The sequence below is a fragment of the Conger conger genome, chromosome 8 (assembly GCF_963514075.1).
Source record: "Conger conger chromosome 8, fConCon1.1, whole genome shotgun sequence".
Taxonomy (NCBI): domain Eukaryota; kingdom Metazoa; phylum Chordata; class Actinopteri; order Anguilliformes; family Congridae; genus Conger; species Conger conger.
In genome coordinates, this window is record NC_083767.1 from 42,418,414 (window position 1) to 42,444,948 (window position 26,535).

The window sequence follows — 26,535 nt, forward strand, 5'->3', positions numbered from 1 at the left end:
ACTGTATGCCTGCTCTGCTGGTGGAGAGAGAAAAAGAGACAGAGAGACATTGAGAGAGAATGAGAGTGAGAAACAGAGAGAGAGAATGAGAGAGGGTGCCACGGAAACAGGAAAGTGAAGGGCACTTCTCACAGGAAAAACAAGGGACCATCAGATGATGAACAATAGGAAAAAAAAAACAATGCAGCGCAGAACAGCAAATGGAGGACAGGGAAGCCTTTGTCAGGCCCCTGGACTGGGTTCTGCTGCTCATATGCTGCTGTAGTTTGTCTAAGGGAAGGAGTGTGTGTCCACTCCTCGAGCGGGTGTGTAATGTGATTACTGTACCTCCTGCCTGCCTCCCACTGAAGACCCTCAGCACTGGGTCAGCCAGGGTCCTCATGCCCCCCCCCCACCCCCAGAGCGGCACATGATTCCAATCAAAGGCTCAAAGGCCTTAATGAGTGCAACAAGCTCCAGACCCCAGATGAAGGTCAGATATGGGCTTTGCTTTGTGACACAGACATATTGTACACTCTCTCTCTCTCTCCTTTTTTTAAAAATTCAAATGCAGCTTTATTGGCATGAGAAATAGCACTGAGTTGCCAAGGCATAGTAAACCATTTTACAAACAGTACAATAGAGTGCTTATATGAATATTGCTAAAGAATTATATATAACCATATGTATACAGACATATAAACACAAATGCAAACATTAAACATTATCTCTTGCACTCCCCCTCTCTCGCATGCTCCCTTACACTTAATTTCTTTCTCTCATATTTTCAGATATCTCTACAGCAGTAAGGATGGTGTGGCTCCATACCAATCAGATTTTTCTCTCAGAACTCCAACAAGGTGTGGCAAATCTAAGTTTCCAAAACACACATTAGTCACATGCAGCAGTACAGATGTAGCCTGTGGGCTTCACAACATCAGTCTGACTACCATGACCCACAGAGCTCTGGAAGCAGGCTGTGAGTTAGCCTAGCCATGACCCTCTGAGCTCTGGAAGCAGGCTGTGAGTTAGCCTAGCCATGACCCTCTGAGCTCTGGAAGCAGGCTGTGAGTTAGCCTAGCCATGACCCACAGACCTCTGGAAGCAGGCGGAGATTTAGCCTAGCCATGACCCACAGAGCTCTGGAAGCAGGCGGAGATTTAGCCTAGCCATGACCCACAGAGCTCTGGAAGCAGGCGAAGAGTTAGCCTAGCCATGACCCACAGAGCTCTGGAAGCAGGCGAAGAGTTAGCTTAGCCATGACCCACAGAGCATTGAAAGCAGGGCGTGAGTTAGCCTAGCCATGAATGTGTTCACAGTATTTCACTGTGGTTTTGCTGTACGAAATCAATTCCCTTTGAGGTGTCAGTAAGAATTTGAGAAGCAAACAAGTATACAAAACAAGACTCAAGAATCACTCAACTGTGATTTTCTGATTATATGTAAATATACTATGTATCTGTGAGCAAAATGAGTTCACTCAAAAAAATTACACCAGAACTAAAAGACCCCATTTCTTTTTTTACTCATTCTGCTGGAGAAGTGAGCCAACCATTTGTTTAATTGACAGTTGACTTTAAATCCCATGAGTCAATGCAACTTGAGACCGCCGAGTAGTTTGACAGGAAAAGTTAAATCTGGCAACTTTGACTTTGCACAAGATCCTCAGATCTTGGCCTGTTTGGCGGGCTGTCTCCTACTAAAAACCTCATTTGAGTTGAAATAATTAATGAAAAAATAATATATATATTTCTCAGTGAATTAAATGACGTAATGCTTGTAAAATATGCATTGGAATAAGTGATTACTGTGGTTTTTCCACTGTACGCTTATTCTTATTGCCGCAGTAGAGGAAACTCCTGAGGACTGAGGGAATTTTATTGATGTTTATTCATGGACTTAACCTTAATGGTAGGATGGATTTGCTCGGAGGAGAGTGATATAAAATTAGGTAATGCAGTGTGATTTGCCAAGAATGATATCCAGCCAGTTAAAGCAACATGATTGGTAGAGAGTTAAATACAGGGAAGGAGTAGCGACAGTGAGATTTACAGAGAGTAACATAGTGGGGAAGTGGGCTGCGATTGGTTGGCAGCAAGAAAGAGCATCGCAGTCAAATATATGGTTGTGCTGTTGGAGAGAGAAGTGTAGGGTAGTGGATGGCAGTTGGTTGTTAGGGATACATATAATATGGCAGGGGATTGTTGTGGCACTCAAAAAAATGATTACTTAATAAAATATTAGGCACACAGAATTATTAACAATATGGGACTTTAATTGATTAGGCACCTCCACCAGCTGAGTTCATATATTCACTCTCAGAAAAAAATGGTTTGAAAGGTAACCCTCTCTAGTTCAAGGGTTCTTTGTTGGACAAAATGGTTCTTTGTCTGGGAGCATTCTCACTTCACACCTATGATGGAGGGTTCCAATAAATACTAAAAAGGATTCCTCTGTGGAGAACCTTTTTTGTCTGAGAGTGCACAAGCACTGTCTGTAGTTGCTTAAAGTGTGGAGTGACTCAGTGTGTGGAGTGACTCTGTGGAGTGAGTCAGTGTGTGGAGGGACTCTGTGGAGTGACCAGTGTGTGGAGTGACTCTGTGTGTGAGTGACTCAGTGTGTGGAGTGACTCTGTGTGTGAGTGACTCAGTGTGTGGGGTGACTCTGTGTGTGAGTGACTCAGTGTGTGGAGTGACTCTGTGTGTGAGTGACTCAGAGTGTGGAGTGACTCTGTGTGTGAGTGACTCAGTGTGTGGAGGGACTCTGTGGAGTGACCCAGCGTGTGGAGTGACCAGTGTGTGGAGTGACTCTGTGGAGTGACCAGTGTGTGGAGTGACCAGTGTGTGGAGGGACTCAGTGTGTGGAGTGACCAGTGTGTGGAGTAACTTAGTGGAGTGACCACTTTATGGAGTGACCAGTGTATGGAGTGACTCAGTGTGTCTCACCCTCCCTGCGCTCCTCCACGCGTCTCTGGCTCTTCATGGTGATCTCGGCGCGCAGCGTGGTGATCTCCAGCTCGTACTCCTGCGTGGTGGCGTGCAGACGCTGCAGCTCGGCGCGCAGACGGCACAGCTCCTCCTGCAGGCTGGCGATGTCGTTCTCCCGCTCGGCCGCCGCCTCCTCCGCTGCCTGCTGCAGCTCCAGCACCTCCTCCTGCGCCGCCCGCAGCTCCTCCTGCGCCTCCGACAGCTCGCTCTCCTTCTCCTCCTCCAGGCTGTCCATCTCCTCCTGCACCGACCGCAGCTGGGCTGGAGAACGGGGGCGGAGGCGGGGTTACATAACCGCGGCTGGTCATTTTTCATTACCGAGTAACACAACTCACATTACACATTTACAAAGCAAAAGCGGAGGTAGATTTTTGTTCTTCAAGGATTACATTTCCCTAATGTACCGTAATGTACAGTAATGTTCTCTTTGGAAACAAATGAGTATGTTTTCCAAGCAAAACATTTACAAAATAATTATATGTTGCTGGCCACAATTTTATGTGCCTAGAGGGTACCACTCCAGTGACAAGCATTTCTACCTTTTTCATACCTTTATTTCTGAGTGTGAATAAGTGTTTACTTAGTTTTGAAGGGTCAATGAATATTTACAACATGTTTTTTTTATCATTTTTCCGACATTGGCTTAAGAGGCATCTTCCCCTCTGGAAGGTGTGTGACAAGCTGATAAAGTCTGGTATTGATATATTGTATAATCTAATGCTAAATAAGCCCTATGAATATCAAACCCACGCTCAATATCCCTTATTCTGACTGAGCATGAACAGATAAAATGTGGTTACTGAATTTCAGCTGCAGTGAGGACAAATCTAAGCAGATACAGAGAAATAGTAGATGTTTGGCAAAGACCTTGGCAAAATCTGCCAGGTCTAGCGATTGAATAATTGTGTGAGTCCAACGATAGTGTTAGGAAGGGTCACCATGGGGGAAGGCTAAAACATACTAGCTTTGTTAATAACTGCCAGCTGTTTACTGTAAGTTAATGCTGTTTGCTGCAGATAATACCTGAAACTGCTATAGTGCAGAGCAGGCTCACTGCTTCCACATCTCCACTTGTTTATTTCGCGTCATATCCCTCGTTAATCGGTTTAATTACAAGGGACCGGGAGCTGTTACAGTGGCCAGCCTGAGGGGCGTGCACTGCTAACGGCGTGCCAAGCAGGGAGTACCAGCCTGAGGAGGCGAGCAGGGGCTGTAGGGGTGAGTGAGCAGGGCTGAGGAGGGACACTGAGTTTGGGCTGTAGGGGTGAGTGAGTGGGGAGGGACACTGAGTTTGGGCTGTAGGGGTGAGTGAGTGGGGAGGGACACTGAGTTTGGGCTGTAGGGGTGAGTGAGCAGGGCTGAGGAGGGACACTGAGTTTGGGCTGTAGGGGTGAGTGAGCAGGCCTGGGGAGGAACACTGAGTTTGGGCTGTAGGGGTGAGTGAGTGGGGAGGGACACTGAGTTTGGGCTGTAGGGGTGAGTGAGTGGGGAGGGACACTGAGTTTGGGCTGTAGGGGTGAGTGAGCAGGGCTGAGGAGGGACACTGAGTTTGGGCTGTAGGGGTGAGTGAGCAGGCCTGTGGAGGAACACTGAGTTTGGGCTGTAGGGGTGAGTGAGTGGGGAGGAACACTGAGTTTGGGCTGTAGGGGTGAGTGAGTGGGGAGGGACACTGAGTTTGGGCTGTAGGGGTGAGTGAGTGGGGAGGGACACTGAGTTTGGGCTGTAGGGGTGAGTGAGCAGGGCTGAGGAGGGACACTGAGTTTGGGCTGTAGGGGTGAGTGAGCAGGCCTGTGGAGGAACACTGAGTTTGGGCTGTAGGGGTGAGTGAGTGGGGAGGAACACTGAGTTTGGGCTGTAGGGGTGAGTGAGTGGGGAGGGACACTGAGTTTGGGCTGTAGGGGTGAGTGAGTGGGGAGGGACACTGAGTTTGGGCTGTAGGGGTGAGTGAGTGGGGAGGAACACTGAGTTTGGGCTGTAGGGGTGAGTGAGTGGAGAGGGACACTGAGTTTGGGCTGTAGGGGTGAGTGAGTGGGGAGGGACACTGAGTTTGGGCTGTAGGGGTGAGTGAGCAGGCCTGGGGAGGGACACTGAGTTTGGGCTGTAGGGGTGAGTGAGTGGGGAGGGACACTGAGCTTGGGCTGTAGGGGTGAGTGAGTGGGGAGGGACACTGAGTTTGGGCTGTAGGGGTGAGTGAGTGGGGAGGGACACTGAGTTTGGGCTGTACGGGTGAGTGAGCAGGGCTGGGGAGGGACACTGAGTTTGGATTGTAGGGGTGAGTGAGCAGGGCTGGAGAGGGACACAGGTGGGGGAGGTCAGGTCTCACTAACAACCGAGGCCACAGAGTCGAAAGCTGGCACCAGCTCTGACCCTATCATCAACTCCCTACAGACACACACTTACACAAACAGACACACTCACACACACTCACTTACACAAGCAGACACACAAACATACACTCACACAAACAGACACACTCACTTACACAAACAGACACACAAATACATACACATACACACACATGACAGGTGCGGTGAGGCTTGTAAGCGAGGAGAGGCCGGCCCCACACACTTCCACAGCCCCTCACTGAGACTGTACAGCAGTGTGAGAAACACATACCGTGTGAGTGCACTCGCTGTGTGTGTGTGCGTGTGTGTGTGTGCGTGCGTGCGTGTGTATGCATATGTGTCTGCGTGCGTGCGTGTGTATGCATATGTGTCTGCGTGTGTGTATGTGCATGTGCATGTTAGGGCGTGCACGTGTGCTAAACATGTTGGAGAGGAAACACAGAACAAAGCATGTTTGAAGATGTTTTCTCGTTTATTTCTGTTAACTTTTAGAAGTACGAAGTAAGGAACTAATAATCATGGCGGTGTAATTAATGCATAGGATGGAAAATCAAAGGCTTTGGCATGAAAGGACTCGGAAAGGCACGGTTCTTTTATTGTGTCAGTGGAAGAGAAATGGTAGAATCGCGCAGCCATTTTCATCAGAAGTTAACACATCGACAAGCCACACGTATTTCCCCTCTAAGATCTTTCTAGACTGACAGAACTCTATTTCAGTCAACATCTAACACGGCCCAGCCAATTACGTTACGGCTCTCTTCCGTCACACTGATCACAGCCGTGGTCCTGGTGCTACATGCATTAGCCCCAACGTGTTCCGGACCCTTCTCTGGGGCTGCTGTTAATTAGAGCGCAGATGAGACTCCCAGGTGTCCCCTGTCTGGACCCCGTATCAAAACACCCACCGCTTGATTAATTGTGTCCTCTCAGAAGATCCGGATTCCTCAAAGAGCCATGTGGAGAGTGTCAGGGCTTGCTAGTGTTCTCCCATTTTTTGGGGGGAAAAAGGTTGCACTTCCGCAACTACTTCTGCTACCCTTTCCCCTGACCCTAATCTAATAACTTATAATAATAATAATAATAATAATAATAATAATAATAAGAATAACTTGTAAATTAGCTGACGCTTTTATCCAAACTGACAGTTACAGTTACAGACTAAGCAGGGGCCAATCCCCCCTGGAGCAATGTGGGGATAAGGGCCCAGCAGGATCTTATCCTGGTTATACTGAGGCTTCAGCCACCAACCTTCCGGGTCCCAGTCACTACACTACAGGCTGTCCCAGTCAGGTACCTCAGCCACTAGGCTACAAGCTGTCCCAGTCATGTACCTCAGCCACTAGGCTACAAGCTGTCCCAGTCATGTACCTTAGCCACTGGGCTACAAGCTGCCCCTTAATCTGATCTGCAGCCCTTAGCTGTTGTTGTTCATTTCAAAAGCAGCCGGGTTACCTTGCAGTCTCTGGATCTGCCGCGTGAAAGCTTCTGCCTGGTGGGCACTGGACAGACGCTCATCCTCCAGAAGACCTACAGACAGAAGAAAAACAAGGATGAAAGAAAGAAAGGGTGACAGTGGTCAGAGAGACAATTTAACTTACGGGGTTGGGGATGAACATGCCTTTACAGTTGGGTTTTAATCACTGCTAATTTGTGTTACTGTATATTAAAGGTACAATAGGTAAGATTTTTGTGTTAAAACATTGTTACCAGACCATTGTAAATCCCTTCCTGTCATTGAAAAAGGCTCATTGACATTTTGACTCACCCTCTGCCTGTGTTTATAGTCCTTAAATTCGGGTTTCAAAATATACAGTTGACGGCCCGACACTCTGTACTAAAACATTGTATAACTGTACAATAATTCAAGCTCATAGGTTGAAAATTGGTTCTAATTGCCACAGCCAATGGAGTTTCAACGTCAGCGCTTGTCCGAAATTACATATTGTACCTTTAAGCTGCAATACTGTGTGGAAACACCAAAATTGCTTGCAACTTCATCTCACACATATCCCAACCTAGGAGGGCCCGGCATGATCAGGGTCAGATTCCAGACCACAGGGGAGATCTCCACGTTAAGGACATGTACTCTACTTTCCCCTAATTTAATTTAATCCATGATAAAGTCAATTTGAAGCATCTTGGATTTTCTTTTTCTTTTTTTTTCATTCTGATCTGGATCCCTTCTGAGTAATCCCACTTGACACAGAGGCATCTCACACTGCACACCCTCACTTGCTCTCCTGCTGTAAGGCTGCCAAAGTCTGAAGTCTTAGGTCTGAGTTTACATAAGGTCACCACTGTCCCCAGGAGAGAGCATTCTCAGCAGGATGTATGATGCATGCAAGAATAAGGCTGTACGCGTGCCATTAGCCAATTAGCCACTCGCTAGTCACGCTCACTGCCATTAGCACCACTAATAGCAAAGTGAGAATAACAATCTGTGCTCTTCTAGTGGCACAAATTACAGTAAAATACTGTAAAAGCAAGCTGGCACTTTTACCTAACTTTTAAAATATGTATATTTTCTAGAATACATTGAGTGTTTGTTTCTGCTGTGATAGTTTGGCTTCCAGAGTTTGTCAATTTGCTTTATGTTACCGTAATGGTTCACATCAGTAATGTTCCTAACATTATATACATTTTCTTTGATTCTCAGATTCTCAGATTACAAAATGGTAATCTGTTTTCCCAGTTACAAAGGTACCCAAACCAACAAAAGGCGAGTCTTTCATGATGTAAACATATGGAGGAAGTACAAACTGAACTGAAGTTTTAGAAGGTATAGTGTGTGCCTGTCCGTCTTGCTCTGCTGTAAAATGGAGTACCTTGATAGGCCAGTGTTATGACTCTGTGAATGACTCACAGATGGCCATGGCAGTAGCTGGGCTGTCCCAAGTGGAAACAGCTGTTGTATAGTACAGGATCCCAACAGCTGAGCATGCTCAGTGAAAACCAACCAGGGGTGATGTCACAGTGCTGTCTGGAATGCCCAAAGACAAAAGATCCAGAAGAATGCAGCTGTTGCAGGCCACAGCTTGGACTGCATTCCACCCAGAGAGGAACAGGCTGGGCCTTTTTACTGCAATGCTGGGGCATCTTACTCCATAGTTCGGTTGGAAAATAGTATGGAGGATATTTCTCACATACTGCCCATTGCCTACTGAAAGAATATGCACTAACAGTAGGCAGTATGTATAATAGACAATACAAGACAACAATATAATAGACAATACAATAGACAATTTTAGAACACAGTAGTTAGGAGGCCGTTTTGGACAAGGCCCTGGTTCTAGATCAACACTCCTATTCGGGGATGGTTCATTACATGTCATATGGCTGGTGATTTTATCCAAAGTGACTTACAGTTGATTAGACTAAGCAGGAGACAATCCCCCAAAGAGAGCTTAAAGCAGGTTTAAACGCTCAAGGGCCCAACAGCTGTGCGGATCTTACCGTGGCTACACAGGGGATCGAACCAATGACCTTGCAGGTCCCAGTCAAGTACCTTAACCACTACACTAAAGGCTGCCCCATGGTTCATGAATCTGGGCCCTGAATGGTAAAATTATCTCACCCTGCATCTCCTGAAAGCTCTCCTCATGCTTTTGGGACACCTCCCTGGCCTCCTCCAGTTCGAGGAGGAGTTGCAAGACTTGGGCCCGGAGCTCCTCCAGCTCCTGCTCCTCGGAGGTCAGCTCCTCGTTCCGCTCCTCCCCATCGTCCGGTTTCTCCTCCTTCACCCCCTTCTCCTCCTCCCCCTGCTCCTCGTCCGCATCGCCCCCCTGCGCCTCCTTCTCCTTCTTCCGCTCGTTCTCCTCCAGCACCTCCCTCTCCTTGACAGTTAGCTCATCTTCCATGCCGGGCTTGTCTAATTTGAGATCGCACGTGTCGTCTGAGGTGGGAAAGAGGGACAGGGAGGGAGATAGACAGAAAGGGTTACAGTCATATTTTTCACCTGGAACGATGAATTCACAGTACAGTATACTCTTCACATGCTGGGTGTTCACATGTGGCTTTTGAACACATTATTGTTCTGTAAGGGAGAATTTATATTCACGCCCCATGCTCACAAATAATCCATCAACTCTTGGGATCAAGTTGGGATGGACCATAAATCCAGAAACATTCCAGCCATTCGGCCATCACGTTGGCCTCACCCATCTTGCATTATTCAGATTACTTGAGCCAACCAAGAGGACCAGAGGTTTTTCGAAAGCATTTACTAGGTTCCAATACACCAGACTAGCCCAGTAAAGGGTATTACAGTATTTGAATCCAAAACAATGACATATTGGACCCAGATCTGCTGCAAGACCCTCCACATTTCCCTGTCTGTACTGCTTCTCAGGGCTGTTCTCGAGCGGCTCGGCACAATACCTTCACATCCCTGCACACAAGCCACCAACACGATTCCCCGTCAGACCCTCTCTCCACAAAGATGAGACGAGAAACCCAGGGACAGATATACAACGTGTGATAAAGTGCGCCACCCTGTGGCAGCATACGGAAACCTATAAATAACCACGATAGCTCTCTCTACCATTCTTATTCTCTCACCATCTCTCTCATTCTCCATCTTTTCTTTTCTCTCTCTCAAATTGAATTTCCACTCTATATTATATTTTGCTATACAGTCATACTTTCAAAGTATGTGTCTTTGCTCTCATGTGAAAACATGACCTTTCCCAGTCATTCCATTGGTCAGCGTGTGTGAGACTACTCTCCCATTCCACAGCCCCTGGAAAGGAGGTGAGTCTCTGTAAATCACCCCCCCAGTTAAAATTCCTCTGGGCTGTGGTCATGACCGTGCACTGAGCAGAAAGTGCAGCTATAGCACAGAGGAAGGGGTCCTCCCTCCCCATATATTCACAGAATTAAAAGAGCTTTCATTCATATAAACAGATTAGCATTTGTAAGGAGGCTATTTACATACACCTATTCATCACAATTAATCAGGCAGCAATCCTTGAAGAAGAAAGAGTATGTCATCTATGATTAGAGTGTTATAAAGTATATCTGCAGCGATGAGGTCTTCACCACCCACTGTAATCAATCTCTCTGCTTCAAGTCTCTTGTCTTTAACTGCCTGCCAGACGCAGCTCCACTAAAGACTGCTCTCTTAGTATTCAGAAGCAGTCCTCGTAAAATGCTAGGATACAGTTTATGCGGTGGATACTTATCCTGGAATATACGTGTACTAATATATACAGAGATGGGGAATAGAGAGAGAGAGAGAGGGGGGGTAAGAGGGAGAGTAAGAGAGGGGGGTAGAGAGAGTGAAAGAAAGAGGGGAAATAGAGAGAGTAAGAGAGAGGGGGTCTAGTGAGAGAGTTATTTTGATAAGAATGAAAGTTAAATTTGGAGTGTGAGTCTAACTCATTGGATTTCAGGGTCATCTGCAAACAGAAGAGCTCTGCCTGTGAGTAAGTCTGTCTGAACTTGCCAGACCAGACAACACTGGCCTGTGATCCTCTTAGCGCTAAGGCCATTAGCGATTACAGCGGTCTGTGTGTGCCCTGCGCACAGAGCCAGAGTGTCAGAGATGAGGTCCCTGTGGAGAAGGAGACGAGGTCATTACTGTACTCTTAGTCCCATCAGTAGGGAGAATATATCTGCATATTCATATAACGAGTGAGCCCACAGACTGGCACTAGCATACTGTATTCACGCACACACACACACACACACACACACACACACACACGCACACCCACTCACAGACACGCTCACATGCACACTCACGCACGCACACAGAGACAAAGTCAGCAGTGGCATATGCTGTGAAGGGATAATACACACACACACACAAACACACACACAACTATTTAATGTGGGTTTCCTGTGGATTAGCACTGAAGATACTGTGTTTCATGGTGAGGAAAGAGCAGCGTGTCACTCACTAATCAGTCCCAGCTGGTGATTAAAATCTTTCACAAATAGTAATGAGCTACTCAATCCCACAATCCTTTGCCCTTTGCCACTTCACTACATCGGAAGGAGCAGAGTGAGGCATGCATGTCCCACTTAAAAACAAGCAACATATCTAAAGTCACTCAACATCTACCTGGCACCAGTTTTTAAAATGGCTGAATTGCATACAGCTGACAGATCTGTGATACATCAATAATGGCCCCATGTTGTCCATTACTGACTGGCCCACTTGACAACCTAATGTGTTTACAGGCCATTGAATGTGCCTGGTACAGGCATTAGATCACATATTTTCCTGCCACAAGTTCTTGACACTAACAACAGTGGCCCCTAGGATTTCATTCAGCTAAATTATGATAAAGACTTATGTGGGTCTTCCTTTAACATATTTTTAGCAGAAACAGTTCAGGAGAAAGTATTTTAGCCGACTATTGCAAAGGTTCCATTTACTGTTTACTTAAAACGCAGTATCTTAGTATCTTCACCTGCCATAACATCGGGTTTAATTTAATAGAAAACGATCTCCTCCACTGAGGCTCCTGACCTCGCACGCACACACACACACACACACACACACACACCGCTAGCGTAGCGACACTTGATTTAAGACCATTCTAGCCCAGCCCACAAGGGCTACAGCACAGACAGGCTTTCACTCAACCAAGCTATTTAGCCGCCTTACACAGCTAGTAATTACCGTGCTCAAACCAATTTATCTTCCCTGTGCAATTGTGAGTGTCAGCAGTCCACAGCCTTGACAAACAGCCTTGATCTAAAGGCAAGGTAAGCCAGGTGGAGAGGGAGTTCACAAACACAGGTACATAGATAACGAGGCGTGGCAATTTCAGCGGAGAAACAAAACAAACGTAGATCCTAATTTTAGCCAGGCACACAAGCGTTATTATCAGGTTGTCTGTAGGAGAGGTGTGATTTCCACATGATAAATAACACAGAAAGAGTGAGAGTGAAAGAGAGAGAGCGAGAGAGAGAGCGAGAGAGATAGAGGGAGGGAGAGAAAGACAGATCTTAGGGTAGAGAGCATGGTGTTGTATTGATTCCTACACATGTGGGGGTGGATGTTAGAATTAAAGTGAAAAATGAAGACAGAGAGAGAGATAAAAAGAAAGGGAGAGAAAGAGTGAAAAGCAGATAAATCTTTTGGGCAGGGTTCGGGAGTGGGTGGGAGGAGGGGAGGCAGGTATCTGTACCACTCAGAGTCTTCCTCCCTGTCACAGAGAGAAATGGGAGGGCTTACGCCCCAGTCATCACCAGGACGTGATTCTGTTACCACTGGAAGCAGAGTGACCAGCGTGCTTTTCTCAGATTAGTTTCAGACACATCGTGAACGTGATTTACTCAACTCGGGGGCACCGGATATGTTCAATGTAAATAACTAAGATAGCTGAACTGAGCGAGAATAGATTTGGTGCAATCTGAGTTTGTTCTGAGATTCAAGTTCAGTCTACATGTTGCTATATCGTCAAAGCAAATCTGATAACTATCAAACTGATGACTATTCCTAAACGTACATGACTGAGCAGTTATAGATATTCCTCCAATAAGTGGTTCCCAAACTCAGTCTTGGGTAATCACCGTGTATATATATATTTTTTGTTCCAACCACAATAGCAATCCCAGAATTTTAACAAGCTGTTCATTCTACTTCATTTGGTGCCTAATCTTGAGCCACATTATGCCAAAAATAGCTATGCACGGCATGAAGAATTTAATTCCCACGTTCATACTGTGCCTATTGTGCAACATTGCAATTACATTTTTTTAAAAGCATCCTGCTGTTCTACTGCGCAGGTAACATTGAGTGTAACACAGGTCGTCATGTTGGCCACAGGTGGGCAAGCAAACACACTTTAACAGTGGAACTGTCACTTAAACCTGGCAGAGATCCTAAAAACTCACTGTTTTATTCTCTTTCTCATCGCATCAGCAATGCAGCTCAAATCCCAAAAAGTCAATCATGTGACCACAGGACTGGCATCGGCTCCTGGAAGGAAACCAGCTCTGGGGAAGCTATGACAACTATGATAACAAAATGACTGTCTGTCCCATTCAATTATCACATAGCGTGTCTCTCTCCATCTCTCTCTTTCACACACATACTCTTCCCACTTCTCTCTCACATGCAAGCTCGCACAAGAACGTGCTGTAGGCACCCCACCACACACAAACAACTTGATTTGCCTGTGAGTGGTTGGCATTTCGTAGAAGTGTCTTCTCGGTGGAATATTACAAAGAAATTACATTTTAAAAGGTCTCAACTTGAAAGAAAAAATAGCTCTGAGACTGTATCGGAGGTGTTCGGATGTCATTGCTTTGGACTGAATGACAGAGTGAAGTCAGGGCCGGACGGAGACCTGAGCTTATTTTGCAGCTGATACATTTTGATGAGAAACCTCTGACTCCTTACAGAAGGACTGGGCTCAAATCAAAACCGAATATCTTCCTGCATAAACATCAGCAAGCTGATAAACCTACGTCAGGTATCTTATCTTGCAGCAAGACAGCCCCACTTACACACTGGGGCCAGATAATATGGGACTGTGTGGAGAATCTCGGAGGCCGTCTCTTACATTCTGGGCATACCGTCAACTTTGTTCCCCGTGGCAAGGCCACAGAAGCCCCCTCTATCTGACAGTAGGCCCGCCACAACTGAGGCTTTGTGTTCACAGACAGGGGAGCTTGTGATACCAGACACACTGAATCACTATACAGCATCTGCTACATAGTGATAGCATGTATCACACACACATGCTCACACGCACACATACACACACACAGAAGTGTGCACACACACCCGCACACACACACATACACACACACAGAAGTGCACACACACACATACACACACACACAGAAGTGCACACACAGACACACACTCATCCATGCACACACATTTGCAGAACTGCACAGTAGCAACCTCCTCATTATGTAATATAATGAATACTGCAGAGAATGTGCCTGCAGTTATCGCAGAGGTGCCATGAGTAACCTTAAATTGACTAAATCGTGTGAAATCTGAAAATATGTTGAGCAACCAAAGTAAGTACCTTCATTCTGCCACTGCATCGGCAAAAGGAAAACATGACAAATGAAAACAGTCATGGAGATAGCCTGAACGAGGAAGTGACCTGTTTGACCTCTGACCCTGGGATTCTGACACAGCGGAAGGTTCCAGAGTCGCGTCACATTCACTGACCCTCTGTAACTCTCCCCCTTCCTGCCCCGGGAGCCCTGACCTGTCCCACGGCCAGGGGCTGACACCAACGTCCTGTTTTAGCACCTCTCATTTCCCCTGTACTGGGTACACTATATCTGACCACACACATACACATATCATTTTTGTGGCACCACCAGACCCATCTCAACAAGGAAAAACAACCACCTCAATGTAATACCAAAGAGAAAGACATACATGCCTGAATAATGCAGAAATATATAGGAACCTTTTCAAATGGTTGCTCACCTGTGTATTAATAAAGTTGTACAATTATCTAACTAAATAGCACTGAGGCTGGCATTATCTCTCTCCACAGCAGCCTATAGGACGTGTACGTAGGAGGCATACAGTTTCACCAGGCTCAGGGCCCGGAGCCAAGATGGAAACAGATCAGTTAAAACTAAAAGCGGTGCGAACACAACCTCGTTACGCTGTGTGGTTCGGAGCGCTGTGTGGTTTAGGTTCATCCACAGCGGTTTACACATCCACTCGCATCACACAGACCCACAGAGAGGTTCTCAGGAAGAGGAGGCTAACCTCGGCGTGCTACTGTGGCATCGTAGCGTGGCGCGACTGAAACAACTCGGCGAACACGGTGCGAAACGTAGCGGGAACCTGTCGCAACGTGAGGAAGTCCACCGACTCTAATCCCAGACGTGGCGCTTTGGTTCTGCAGTATCTGACCTGACTCTGTGCGAGTGGCACAGACTCAGTTTAACCAGCCTGCAAGGAGAGTGTCACATGTGCCCTTTCAACGCAGCAGGTCACTTGACAAACAGGTGTGGGAACGTAAAAACACGAATAACGGCAGCGTGGGGCAAGGTGTGTGGGCTACAGGACGCATTAGTGAAACTGGCCCTAGACCAGTGACCTCAGGCCTCCAGCCCAGTCCAGGCATTCCCACTCTCAGTGACAGCTCGCCTCGCACTGCTCCCGATCCCAAACTCCCACCCTGGAGCCAGCCACATCCTGACACATTACTCCACTGCTCCTGTACACAGAGCAGCCCAGTCCCCAAAGCCACAGTCACGACTGGATGCTATCGAGGTACATCTCTGAATTAATCAAGGAGATGCTTACAGCCCCCAACCAGCATCTGGGGACAGACGGATTCATGACTTAGAACTTGGAACCCAGGGATGGCTGTGGTTGAGAGAGTAGAAGCAAGAGAGAGAGAGAGAGGGAGGGAGGAGGGAGGGATGGAGGGAGGGAGAGAGAGTAGGGGAGGGAGGAAGAGAGGGAGAGAGAAACAGAGAGAGGGAGAAAGAAACAGAGAGGGTGAAGAGCTATACATATTCTAATTACAGATTTTGGATTAAGATGAATACAATAACATATATTTAGTGTTATTATTCTGTGTTCAAATTTCACAAATTGCAGTGCTTTAACTACAACTTTGCATGCTGCTTTGATGTGAAATTAATTTTCTGAAAGTGAGAGAGAGAGAAAGCAAGTGAGAGAGAGAGGGATAAATAGACGGAGGTTAATTGAGAGAAGTGTTGTTGTGTGCCTCTGTTCCCCAGGTGAGTCCACTGGGGCGATTCCCTCTCCTAGCCACCGGAGTTGTAGCGGTAATTATTACTCCCGCTGCCCCCCTGGCCCCGCGGCGCACAGTCCTACGCCCCTCTGGGGAGCGCGCGCAGGAAGGGCGGCTTCCTCTGCGAACAGAGAGGATCTGAGAATCCGCTTTTCTCCTGCTTTCACTCTCCCTGGCTACAAAGCTCAAACGATGCCTTATTCCAGCACTGCACTGCAACTGCCCGAGACACAAAAGAATCTACTGGAAGAAGGAAAATAAAAGTACCACCATCAAGGCACATGCTTCAAGATATAATGAGAAAAGGGTTCACTGTTTTTTATCATTAAATAGAAACATTTGAGGTTTTTGACATCTGTGGAATCCAGCCAGGGAGTCTAGCCTCATGACTGACAGGGGGAGATCATTCCACCGTCAGTTCAGAAAAGGCAGAGAAGATCTGGGGCTACTAAGACTGACTGCCAGGCACTCAATGGTATGGGGCAGCCTGCAGAAGAGAGCATGCAGAACAGAAAAGATCCAAGAGGAAAGTACAGTTGCAAGTCCTAGCATGATCACAGAGATACAACGTGAACCCTTGAAGAACACATAAACTTACCAACTCTAGAATACCCAGAGTACAAGAATAACTATACATAAGTGCTATTATAATCTATGGCATACACAAGGCATAGGTGTCTCTATAAACATGAGAAGTCCTCAACAGGGACCTGACCCGAATACTAATCGTACGGTCCCCATCTCTCAGTCTCTCTATCTGCTTTCATCCTGCCAATCTGATCCGAAATCTCATCCAAACTAGAAATAATCCAGCCTTCTGCCCAACATATAAATAGAAATGCACACACGCAGATACACACACACTGCAGTGTACACACCCACTCACACTCACTCATACGCGCACGCACACACACACGCAGATACGCACATGCACACATACACACACACACACACACACAATGTATGCACATACTTATACAAAAATATACATGCATGACAAGAAAGTCACAAATACATTTCACACAGGCATATACACATATCCAAACTCCCACACACACAGCCACATACTGTAGAGACACACACACTGACATAAACAAACGCACACACATGCATACACAGATACACAAACACACACACAGGTAGCAGATACACACGAGTACACACAAGCATTAAACCCCCATGACCGAGGAGCAAACGGACCGAACAACGCAACCCCACAGCGGAGTCGGGCAGTACCTCTGTGCTGCTAGCCTGGCGATGATGATGGTGTCAGTAGCGGAGAGGAAACAAGTTCTCTCAGCGCGCGCGATCTAAGACGGCTTCATCAGCGAAGCACACACACGCTTCTCACACACACAGCTCACACAATGAGTTCACACAGGCAGCACACACACTGAGCTCGCACATGCAGCACACACACGCGTCTCATCGATGCTCACTGGCAGTGTAACGAGTGGCGAGAGAGGAGGGGCAACAGCTGTATGCTCTGACAGTGTACCAAGAGCTGGGGAAGTCCTGACGCTGTTCAATACCCCTCTTTACCAGTGAACAGATATTTAGCTCTCCCCATTTACTCATTTACGCAGTTCATCTAACTTACTGATACTTCACTCAGTCAATGATCTTGCCCATTCTCATTCAGCTGTGGACACCCCACCGATACACAGTGCCAGTAATATTCAATCAGCTCCCACTAAACCCATTTACTCTGTTCACAAACATTTAGTGAATGCTGCTCAACCCAAACTGATGTGTCCAGAACACTGATACTCCATTAACCCTGTCCATCACACTAATAGTGCTTTAACTCTACAAACAATGACCACAAGTACTGTCACGATAGCAGAAAGTTATTAAAGTCATCATAAACACTCATAAATCAAGCACACATAATCCAAATCACTGCACTGTACCTGTTAATGCCCACAGTTTTTCTGCTTACTGTAAAGAAGAAGGATTTGGCTCCTGTGTAGAGATGGAGGAGCAGAAAGTGTTCTTGTGCCTAATATGAAATAAGCTTCAGCAGGTCTCGCAGAAACAAGGAAACTTGACAGAAGCTGCAGGTCAATATTATATAATGTGCTGAAAATCCAGCCAGCTAGCATCTAGGCAATGATGCGCATTCTCTTTTTGTAACTAAAGGAAAAATCTATATCAAGTTAAATAAGCAATGTTGCTTATCGGTGGGCTATAATAAATAAAAATATAAGTTGAGAGTTCAGATACTCTCTGTGTAACTGTGTAATATCCCTGTTAGAAGGAATCTGCAGTGCTGATTCAGGTAGGGTCTGTTTTCACATTGCTGCCCCAGACTCTCCCACAGCGCGCAGAGAGAGAGAGAGGGAGCGAGACGGACAATCTGTTCCGCAGGATAAACAGACGGCCAGCTCGCGCTGCCCAGGACCCTCTGGAGCTTCCAGCACCTTCCGCAGAGCAAACACGACACGCAGACGCTCAGACTAAACCCTGGTCTCAGCGTTTCCCGCCCGTTATTACCGCGTGACTAGAGGGGGGAGTTTTCAGGGCGTGCGCCCCTAGCTGGGGATCAGGACGACAGTTGCCATGACGCCAAGATGTTCCGCTCTAACCAAACAGCCTGAGGAAGACACCAAATTCCTTTAAGACCCGGAGACATATTTGGATGTATTTCTGGAGATGTAGACATCTGCCACTCCGAATGGTCTGGTGATATTGCTCTGTCATATTACTGCACGGTAGAATCGCCTCAGAAAGAGGACTTTTACCTCTAATAGAGTAGAGTATGGTCCCTGTTGGACTGTTAAAATTGATCTTGATACATTTTTTATTTTGAGACGTTTGCAGTTTGAATATCTTTGTGAGCAAATGACAATGGGCTTTAATTTTCTAAAAACAAATGATAAAATTGCCAGCACTGCATACGGCCTGTTATGCCAATGGAGCTGAATTGAACGGAGCTGAATTCAAACAGGAAGTAGGTCACTGCTGTCGTTTAATGCATCCGTGACCAACAGAGCCCAGCTGGGACACATGTTGAGGCAACTGTGAAATTGTCCCTTTTCCTGGGGTAAAGTCAACCTCCCCTCCATTAGACCAGAGAGAGGCAGGCAGCACAGAAAGTCTATAGAAATAATAAGTAAGGCTGGCGGGTGAAATCTTTCCCATCTGTCAGACCGCTCTTGGTGCCGTGGGTCTGAAACAGGTCTATAGATGTCGGTGCCTCCACTCTCCTTTGTGGCCTCCACTGTACATTGAGCTCGGAACATGCCAGAATGTGGGGGTGGGGATTATATGCGTTGGCTCACTAGCAGTGTAGGAGGGCATGAATTATTCACTTTTCATCTCTCCCCCTCTCTCTCATTTTCCTCTCTCTCCATCCCTCCCTCCCGCTCCAAAAGCGCAAAAACATAAGAGTCCCACTGTGAGGGCTACTGTACGAGTGTGTGAGAGCCTCTTGTTCCCCTCTCTTCTGTCCGTTTTTATCAAAGGAGAGGAGAGGAGTGACGCAGGGCGCGTACACATCTGACACAGTTGTCCTGTTGCCATGGAGACAACCCCTCCATTATCACCACCACCACCACCCCTCTCCATCCTCACTCACCACCACCACCCCTCTCCCTCCTCACTCACCACCACCACCCCTCTCCCTCCTCACTCACCACCCCTCTCCATCCTCACTCACCACCACCCATCCCCATCATCACTAACCACCACCTCTCTCCCTCCTCACTAACCACCACCCCTCTCTCTCCACACTCACCACCACCACCCCTCTCCCTCCTCACTCACCACCACCACCCCTCTCCCTCCTCACTCACCACCACCACCACCCCTCTCCCTCCTCCCTCACCACCACCTCTCTCCCTCCTCACTCACCACCCCTCTCCATCATCACTAACCACCACCCCTCTCCCTCCTCACTCACCACCCCTCTCCATCATCACTAACCACCACCTCTCTCCCTCCTCACTAACCACCACCCCTCTCCCTCCTCACTCACCACCCCTCTCCATCATCACTAACCACCACCTCTCTCCCTCCTCACTAACCACCACCCCTCTCCCTCCTCACTCACCACCACCACCCCTCTCCCTCCTCACTAACCACCTCTCTCCCTCCTCACTCACCACCCCTCTCCTTCCTCACTCACCACCTCTCTCCCTCCTCACTAACCACCACCTCTCTCCCTCCTCACTAACCACCATCCCTCTCCCTCCTCACTCACCACCTCTCTCCCTCCTCACTAACCACCCCTCTCCCTCCTCACTAACCACCCCTCTCCCTCCTCACTAACCACCTCTCTCCCTCCTCACTAACCACCACCCCTCTCCCTCCTCACTCACCACCACCACCCCTCTCCCTCCTCACTAACCACCCCTCTCCCTCCTCACTAACCACCTCTCTCCCTCCTCACTAACCACCCCTCTCCCTCCTCACTAACCACCCCTCTCCCTCCTCACTAACCACCTCTCTCCCTCCTCACTCACCACCCCTCTCCATCCTCACTCACCACCACCCATCCCCATCATCACTAACCACCACCTCTCTCCCTCCTCACTAACCACCACCTCTCTCCCTCCTCACTAACCACCCCTCTGCCTCCTCACTCAGTGCAGAACTCCGGCATGTTACCCTCAAAACAACCCCTCACTTGTACGCATTACATTACATTATTGGTATTTACTTATCCAGAATGACATACAGTTGATTTTAGACTAAGCAGGAGACAATCCTCCCCTGGTGCAATGCAGGGTTAAGGGCCTTGCTCAAGGACCCAACGGCTGTGCGGATCTTATTGTGGCTACACCGGGATTAGAACCACTGACCTTGCGTGTCCCAGTCATGTACCTTAACCACTATGCTACAGGCCGCCCCATATGCTGTCACCCCCAGCAGAAACTGCAGGGAAGCTCTCAGCTGTTACCATGGAAACAATTAGCATCGCTAGAGCATCAGTATATGCTATCCCAACTCACTGCAGCTCGGAGAACTACAGCACCGCACCAAGGACAAAATTGTGCTTACATAACAGCCAATCACGGAGCACCAAAGTTGCCCCAAGACAAAATGTTAAAGTAGTCCAATAAATATCAAATTTTATTGTCTTAATGGGAAGCAATATGTTTTTGCGTCCACAGGGAAATACAAAGGAAAAAAGGGGCTTGCAATGATTTATTTTGATATTTTTCCAGTGATTTTTTTTCTAGTTTAAGTTTGATAATTACCCACAGATGCCCTACTTCAAAAACACTCATCTTACATACAAAGGCAGCATAAACAATTGTGTGCATTTCAGGTACAGTATGAACGCACTGCCATACGTTTCTAAAGAGAACTGCAGCGTCTCGTGCATACATAACAACCAATCATGAAGCGCCAAAGTTTCCCCAAGACAAAATGTTAAAGCAGTTCCAGAAATATCAAATTTGAGACAATTTAATGAGATGGTTTTGTCTTAATGGAAAGCAAAAACATCCAGAAGGAACCCAATGAAGGAAAAGAGGCTAGCAAAGATTTATTTGCTTATTCTATTCCAGCTTAATTCTGATAAATACCAACAGATACCCTACTTCAAGACAGCCATCTGAGATGTAAAAGCAGCCTAAACAAAGTTTCCTAAGGGTGAACAAGTAGAAATCTCCCCTTAGCGCACATGCTCATGGTTTGGTGTGGATACAGAAGATCGCAGAGGTGGAGCACAGAGGTGGAGCATACTGGAACCTCACCAGTGTGGAGGAGCTGGTGAGGATGAGAGGAGGGGGGAGGGACATCCACCAACTCTGTCACTCAACACCAACCGGCCCTGACATTCAACACCCACTAGCCCTGGCACTCAACACCCATCAGCCCTGACACTCAACACCTGTCACTCAACACCCACAAGCCCTGTCACTGAACACCCACCAGCCCTGACACTCAACACCCACCAGCCCAGTCACTCAACATCCACCAGCCCAGACACTCAACATCCACCAGCCCAGACACTCAACATCCACCAGCCCTGACACTCAACACCCACCAGCCCTGACACTCAACACCTGACACTCAACACCCACCAGCCCTGACACTCAACACCTGTCACTCAACACCCACCAGCCCAGTCACTCAACACCCACCAGCCCAGTCACTCAACATCCACCAGCCCAGACACTCAACATCCACCAGCCCAGACACTCAACATCCACCAGCCCTGACACTCAACACCCACCAGCCCTGACACTCAACACCTGACACTCAACACCCACCAGCCCTGACACTCAACACCCACCAGCCCTGACACTCAACACCTGTCACTCAACACCCACCAGCCGTGTGCAGATTGTGCCACAAACTGCCACACACTTTCTTAACTAAAGAAAGAAAGAACACCTCGGCACTCCTGAGAGATGGGGATGGAGGTGGATGTGGCTGTTGGGAGGAGGGGGTATATTGTGTTTTTTGGGAGGGGACGCGTGTATTAAAAGCAGGACAGAGGCTTGGGGAGGCAGGGTATCCGTGGGCGTACAGTACACCAGCACAGAGCACCAGACTGAGGCTGCAGGAATGTGTGGGCACTGGGGAAGGGTGGGAATAGGGTGCGTACTGCAGGGGACTGGGGCGCTGGAGGAAAGTTGATTGGGGAGAGAATAATGGTGCACGGCCGCCATAAGTGCGACTGCGTGAGGATTCTGCACAGCGGGGGAGATGGGAAGGTGGAGCAGCAGGGAGCGGGACAGCCATAATACCCTGGCGATAAAATCCAACTGTGCCAGCCTGACCAGCTTGAAAATTGACCTGGTCACGCTGGTTATAAACTGCCTAGCTAAGTATGAGCTGGTCAACCAGCATAGCCAAGCTGGTCATAAGGCTGATCTGGCTGGGTATGAGCCGGTAAACCAGCTATTGCTGGTAGCTGGTAGCTGGTCAACCAAAGCATAGCTTGAGCTGGTCAAACCATGACAAGCTGAGAGCAGGTCTGAACTGATCAACCAGCTAAACCATGTCGAGCTGGGAGCTGATCTGAACTGGTCAACCAGCTGCCAGCTGTTTCAAAGCATAGCATGAGCTGTTTTTTTCAGCAGGGAGAAGCAATGAAGCCTGGCATTAGATGTAATTTGCAGACGCAGGAAAATGTACCCTATCTCCTGCATCAGGAGGGAGAACAGGGCGGCTGGTCTGCCAGCGCTCTATAAGAAAATTGTGCCATTTCTCTTTTGTTTAGCTTCAAATTGTGCCTTATTCCTCCTTTCTGGAGGAAAGTTTGACCACATTTTCAAGCCAAACTATGGATAAATCGTTCAGAGAGAAAAGTACCCAAATAAAAAATGGAGCAACTAGTCATGCTAGGTAGGTAGCTAGCTATCTAGTGTTACCAGTTTGTCTGTCTTTTATAGGTATAGTTTCCATGGAGAGACTTTCCCAGATGAGCACAAACTGCACTCACTCACCTATCTCACATTGACTGTCTGATGCAATGTTAAGGGTTTGTATTATTACCGAGCAGTCAAATAATGTTGCATCAACTTCCAAAAAGACAAGACATAGAAGGCTTAATGAACAGAACTGCTATTCATGTCATTGAATCTGTGTGATAAAGAAAACCTGAATATACACTCCATACAAAATGGTTCTGAATGGGTTCTTTGGGTTGATTCCACAGGGCAGGGGTCGGCAACCCTGGTCCTGGAGAGCCGCAGGGTGTGCTGGCTTTCGTCTCCACCTTAAAATAAGCAAGCGACTCAGACCCAAGAAACCAGGTGAGGTGAGTTAACTGTGTAATCAACGGCTTTCATTGATCAATTAATGCCAAGCAACAACGAAAGCCAGCACACCCTGTGGCTCTCCAGGACCAGGGTTGCCGACCCCTGCCATAGGGGAACCCTTTTTGGTTTTAGCAGAAGAATCAACCCTAACTAGATAGGGTTCTTCTATGGAATCATAGGGTTCCCTATTGGAACCATTTGTTTAAAGTGTAGTCACCCTGAGACAATTACAGTAAGCTCATCATCGGCCTATCAAATCTCAGGCCTAACTGCGCATGCAGAGCTAGACTCATTCAGCCAATCAGCTTACGGGGGGTGCAGACAATGTCATCCTCGTAAAGTAAAATCCTTCTCTCTCAGCGTGTAGCAGACAGGACTCCGACACTAACACCAGCTCATATTATCGCTCCCTGCCAAATATTCCCACCTATACGGGTACTCTCCGCTTATTACTGATATCACTGTATTCATTATCATATACCAGCATGATCCCATGGCAATGGTAGTAAATTTGAGTGAGAACAATAAGCTCTCCGTAACCACTTAATACACAATAAAAAGATCTTGAACAATGTCCCTGCTTTAAAAGTACAAGCATCTCCAAACATCTCTGAACATGAATTTTCCCCTCAGGTGTAAAACCAAGATCACCCTGTTACAGGATATTTGTGTTTTGGGGTCATTGGGGAAGCTCCTGAAAAGGAACAACTTTGCCTACAACCTGAAGGGCAAACTCCAGTCCTGCACTTATTCCCATGTTTTCTGATGACAGCGTTGCAACGACCTTTTCCAAGGATACCAGACACATCCCAACAACCTGCCGGCTCACTTGAAGGAGTGCCAACCCTCCGTCACGACATCACCATGGCGACACGTGCTGGTTAGAGCCGACGGTCCCAGGAGCCCACGGCAACAACACAACGCTTTTCCCCGGCGACCAAAATAAAAAAAAGCTTAACAAGCTAATGCAATTAGCCCGCCAGCGCATTAATAACGCAGTCTGAGTCGCTAGCGACGGCTCACTCTCTCATGAATTTGAGAATGAAAGTCCTGCTCCGTCTTCACCAGATCTCACACATTTATGACGTATACCCCCCGCCCCCCCCTTCCTCACCCTCCACCAGAGCAACGGTCCGATGATCAGCCGGCCTACTGGCCCGCACAGGGGCGCACTGACCTGTGGGGTCTGCCATCTCCTCGATGAGCGGTGGCAGACGCAGTCCGTCCATGGCTCCTGCCGCAGAACAGGCTGGGGGGGTGGGGGGGTGAAGGGGGGGGGGGCGACGTCCGCACACTCGACTGAACCGCAGCAGGAGGGTGGGGGGGTAGGCGGCCTTGCAGACAAGCAAGGGGGGGGGGGGGGTTCAGGGGTCACAGTGGACAGACGCTGGCTGGGAGGGCAGGGTGGTGGTGGTGGTGGTGGTGGTGGTGGTGGGGGGGGGATCCTAAGATCCACACAGGCTCAGCTGCAACTCAGCTTCATCCTGTATGTGAGGAAGAAGAGATCAATGAGACAAACACCACATGTACACGCATGTTACACCTCTCTCTCTCTCTCTTCATCTCTCACACACACACTCTCCCTCTCTCCCCCCTCCATTTCTCTTCATCTCTCTCTCACACACACACACACACACACACACACTCTCCCTCTCTCTCTAGTTCACTTCCTCCAATCCATTACTACACAGTTCTGTCACGACATTTATGCTCCTCACCATTTTGTCACGGTGCTGCTGGTTCTCTGCTCCCTTGATGTGCTCGTCCTCTCTCCAGACACCCCTCTCTCTCGCGCGCTCTCTCTCTCTCTCCTCCTCTCTCTCTCTCTCTCACCGCCAATGCAGATCAGCTGCAACACTATCAGCAGCCCGCAATTATCTTCTCTCTTTCGCAGACACATACACTCACACAAAGATATACACGTACTGTACACACACACACACACACACACACACACACACACACACACACATACAACTGGCTGAGGGTATTTACCTTTAATGAGATCCAGATCTTGCAGCAAGAGGAGCTGACAGCCGATTCTCCAGCTAGCTGTTCATTTCCCCTCTGTCGTCTCTACTCTCTCTCTCCCCCCTTTCTCACTCTCCACCTCTCTCACTCTCTCCTCAGACCGTTTCTTTTCACAATGTGTTCTCTCTATTTATCCCTCGATGGGCTCTAGTGCTTAAAACTGTTCAGATGTCAGATTAATTGTCTTGGTCTCACTCTCCCTGCCTGTCTCTATGTTTTTTCCACGCGATTGTAATTTTCAAACATTTGACTGTTGGCTCCGATCCCCAGCTCACAGCTGGCTTATTGGTACGTCAGCCTGCAGTACGAGCGAGCTGCAGGAGGGAGGGGGGGAGGGGAGAGAGAGGGGGGAGAGAGAGAGAGAGAGAGAGAGAGAGAGAGAGAGAGAGAGAGAGAGAGAGAGAGAGAGAGAGATGTGTCATGAATTAAGAATGAGGGGGTAAGATTTAACCCCTCACTACCCATGTACCAAACAGGTATCACAATAAGGGAGCAGGGAGGGGGATTCACAGACTGTAAGGAGGAATACAAACAATAACAGAGTGGCATCAATCTGAATGTAAAGGGTCAGGTCCAATCTTCAATTCTGAATAGCACGTTTGAGGCAGCCAGGCTCTAGCTGTAAGAAAAGGCCAGCCAGATGAAACTGTGATCGTCTCCCAATGGTTTATTCTCACTGGATAGGAATGTATTTTTTTAATGTAAAAGTTTGCAAGTAGCATGTTGCACACAAACGATACCAGCTCAGCAAACGTGCCCTGGCTCTTTT

General features: G+C 47.8%; 1 protein-coding gene across 1 annotated transcript in view; it reads right to left on the reverse strand.

Annotated features, from left to right (window-relative positions):
- The window catches only part of ccdc136b (coiled-coil domain containing 136b), a 40,478-nt gene extending 15,514 nt beyond the window's left edge, over nt 1-24,964 (reverse strand). The window contains exons 1-4 of the mRNA XM_061250662.1: nt 24,850-24,964; nt 8,886-9,203; nt 6,764-6,838; nt 2,925-3,227 (exon numbers count right to left, since the gene is read on the reverse strand). Coding sequence (XP_061106646.1) covers nt 2,925-3,227; nt 6,764-6,838; nt 8,886-9,203; nt 24,850-24,964 — 811 coding nt within the window. The remainder of the gene's footprint in view (nt 1-2,924; nt 3,228-6,763; nt 6,839-8,885; nt 9,204-24,849) is intronic.
- Between the last annotated feature and the right edge of the window lie 1,571 nt (nt 24,965-26,535).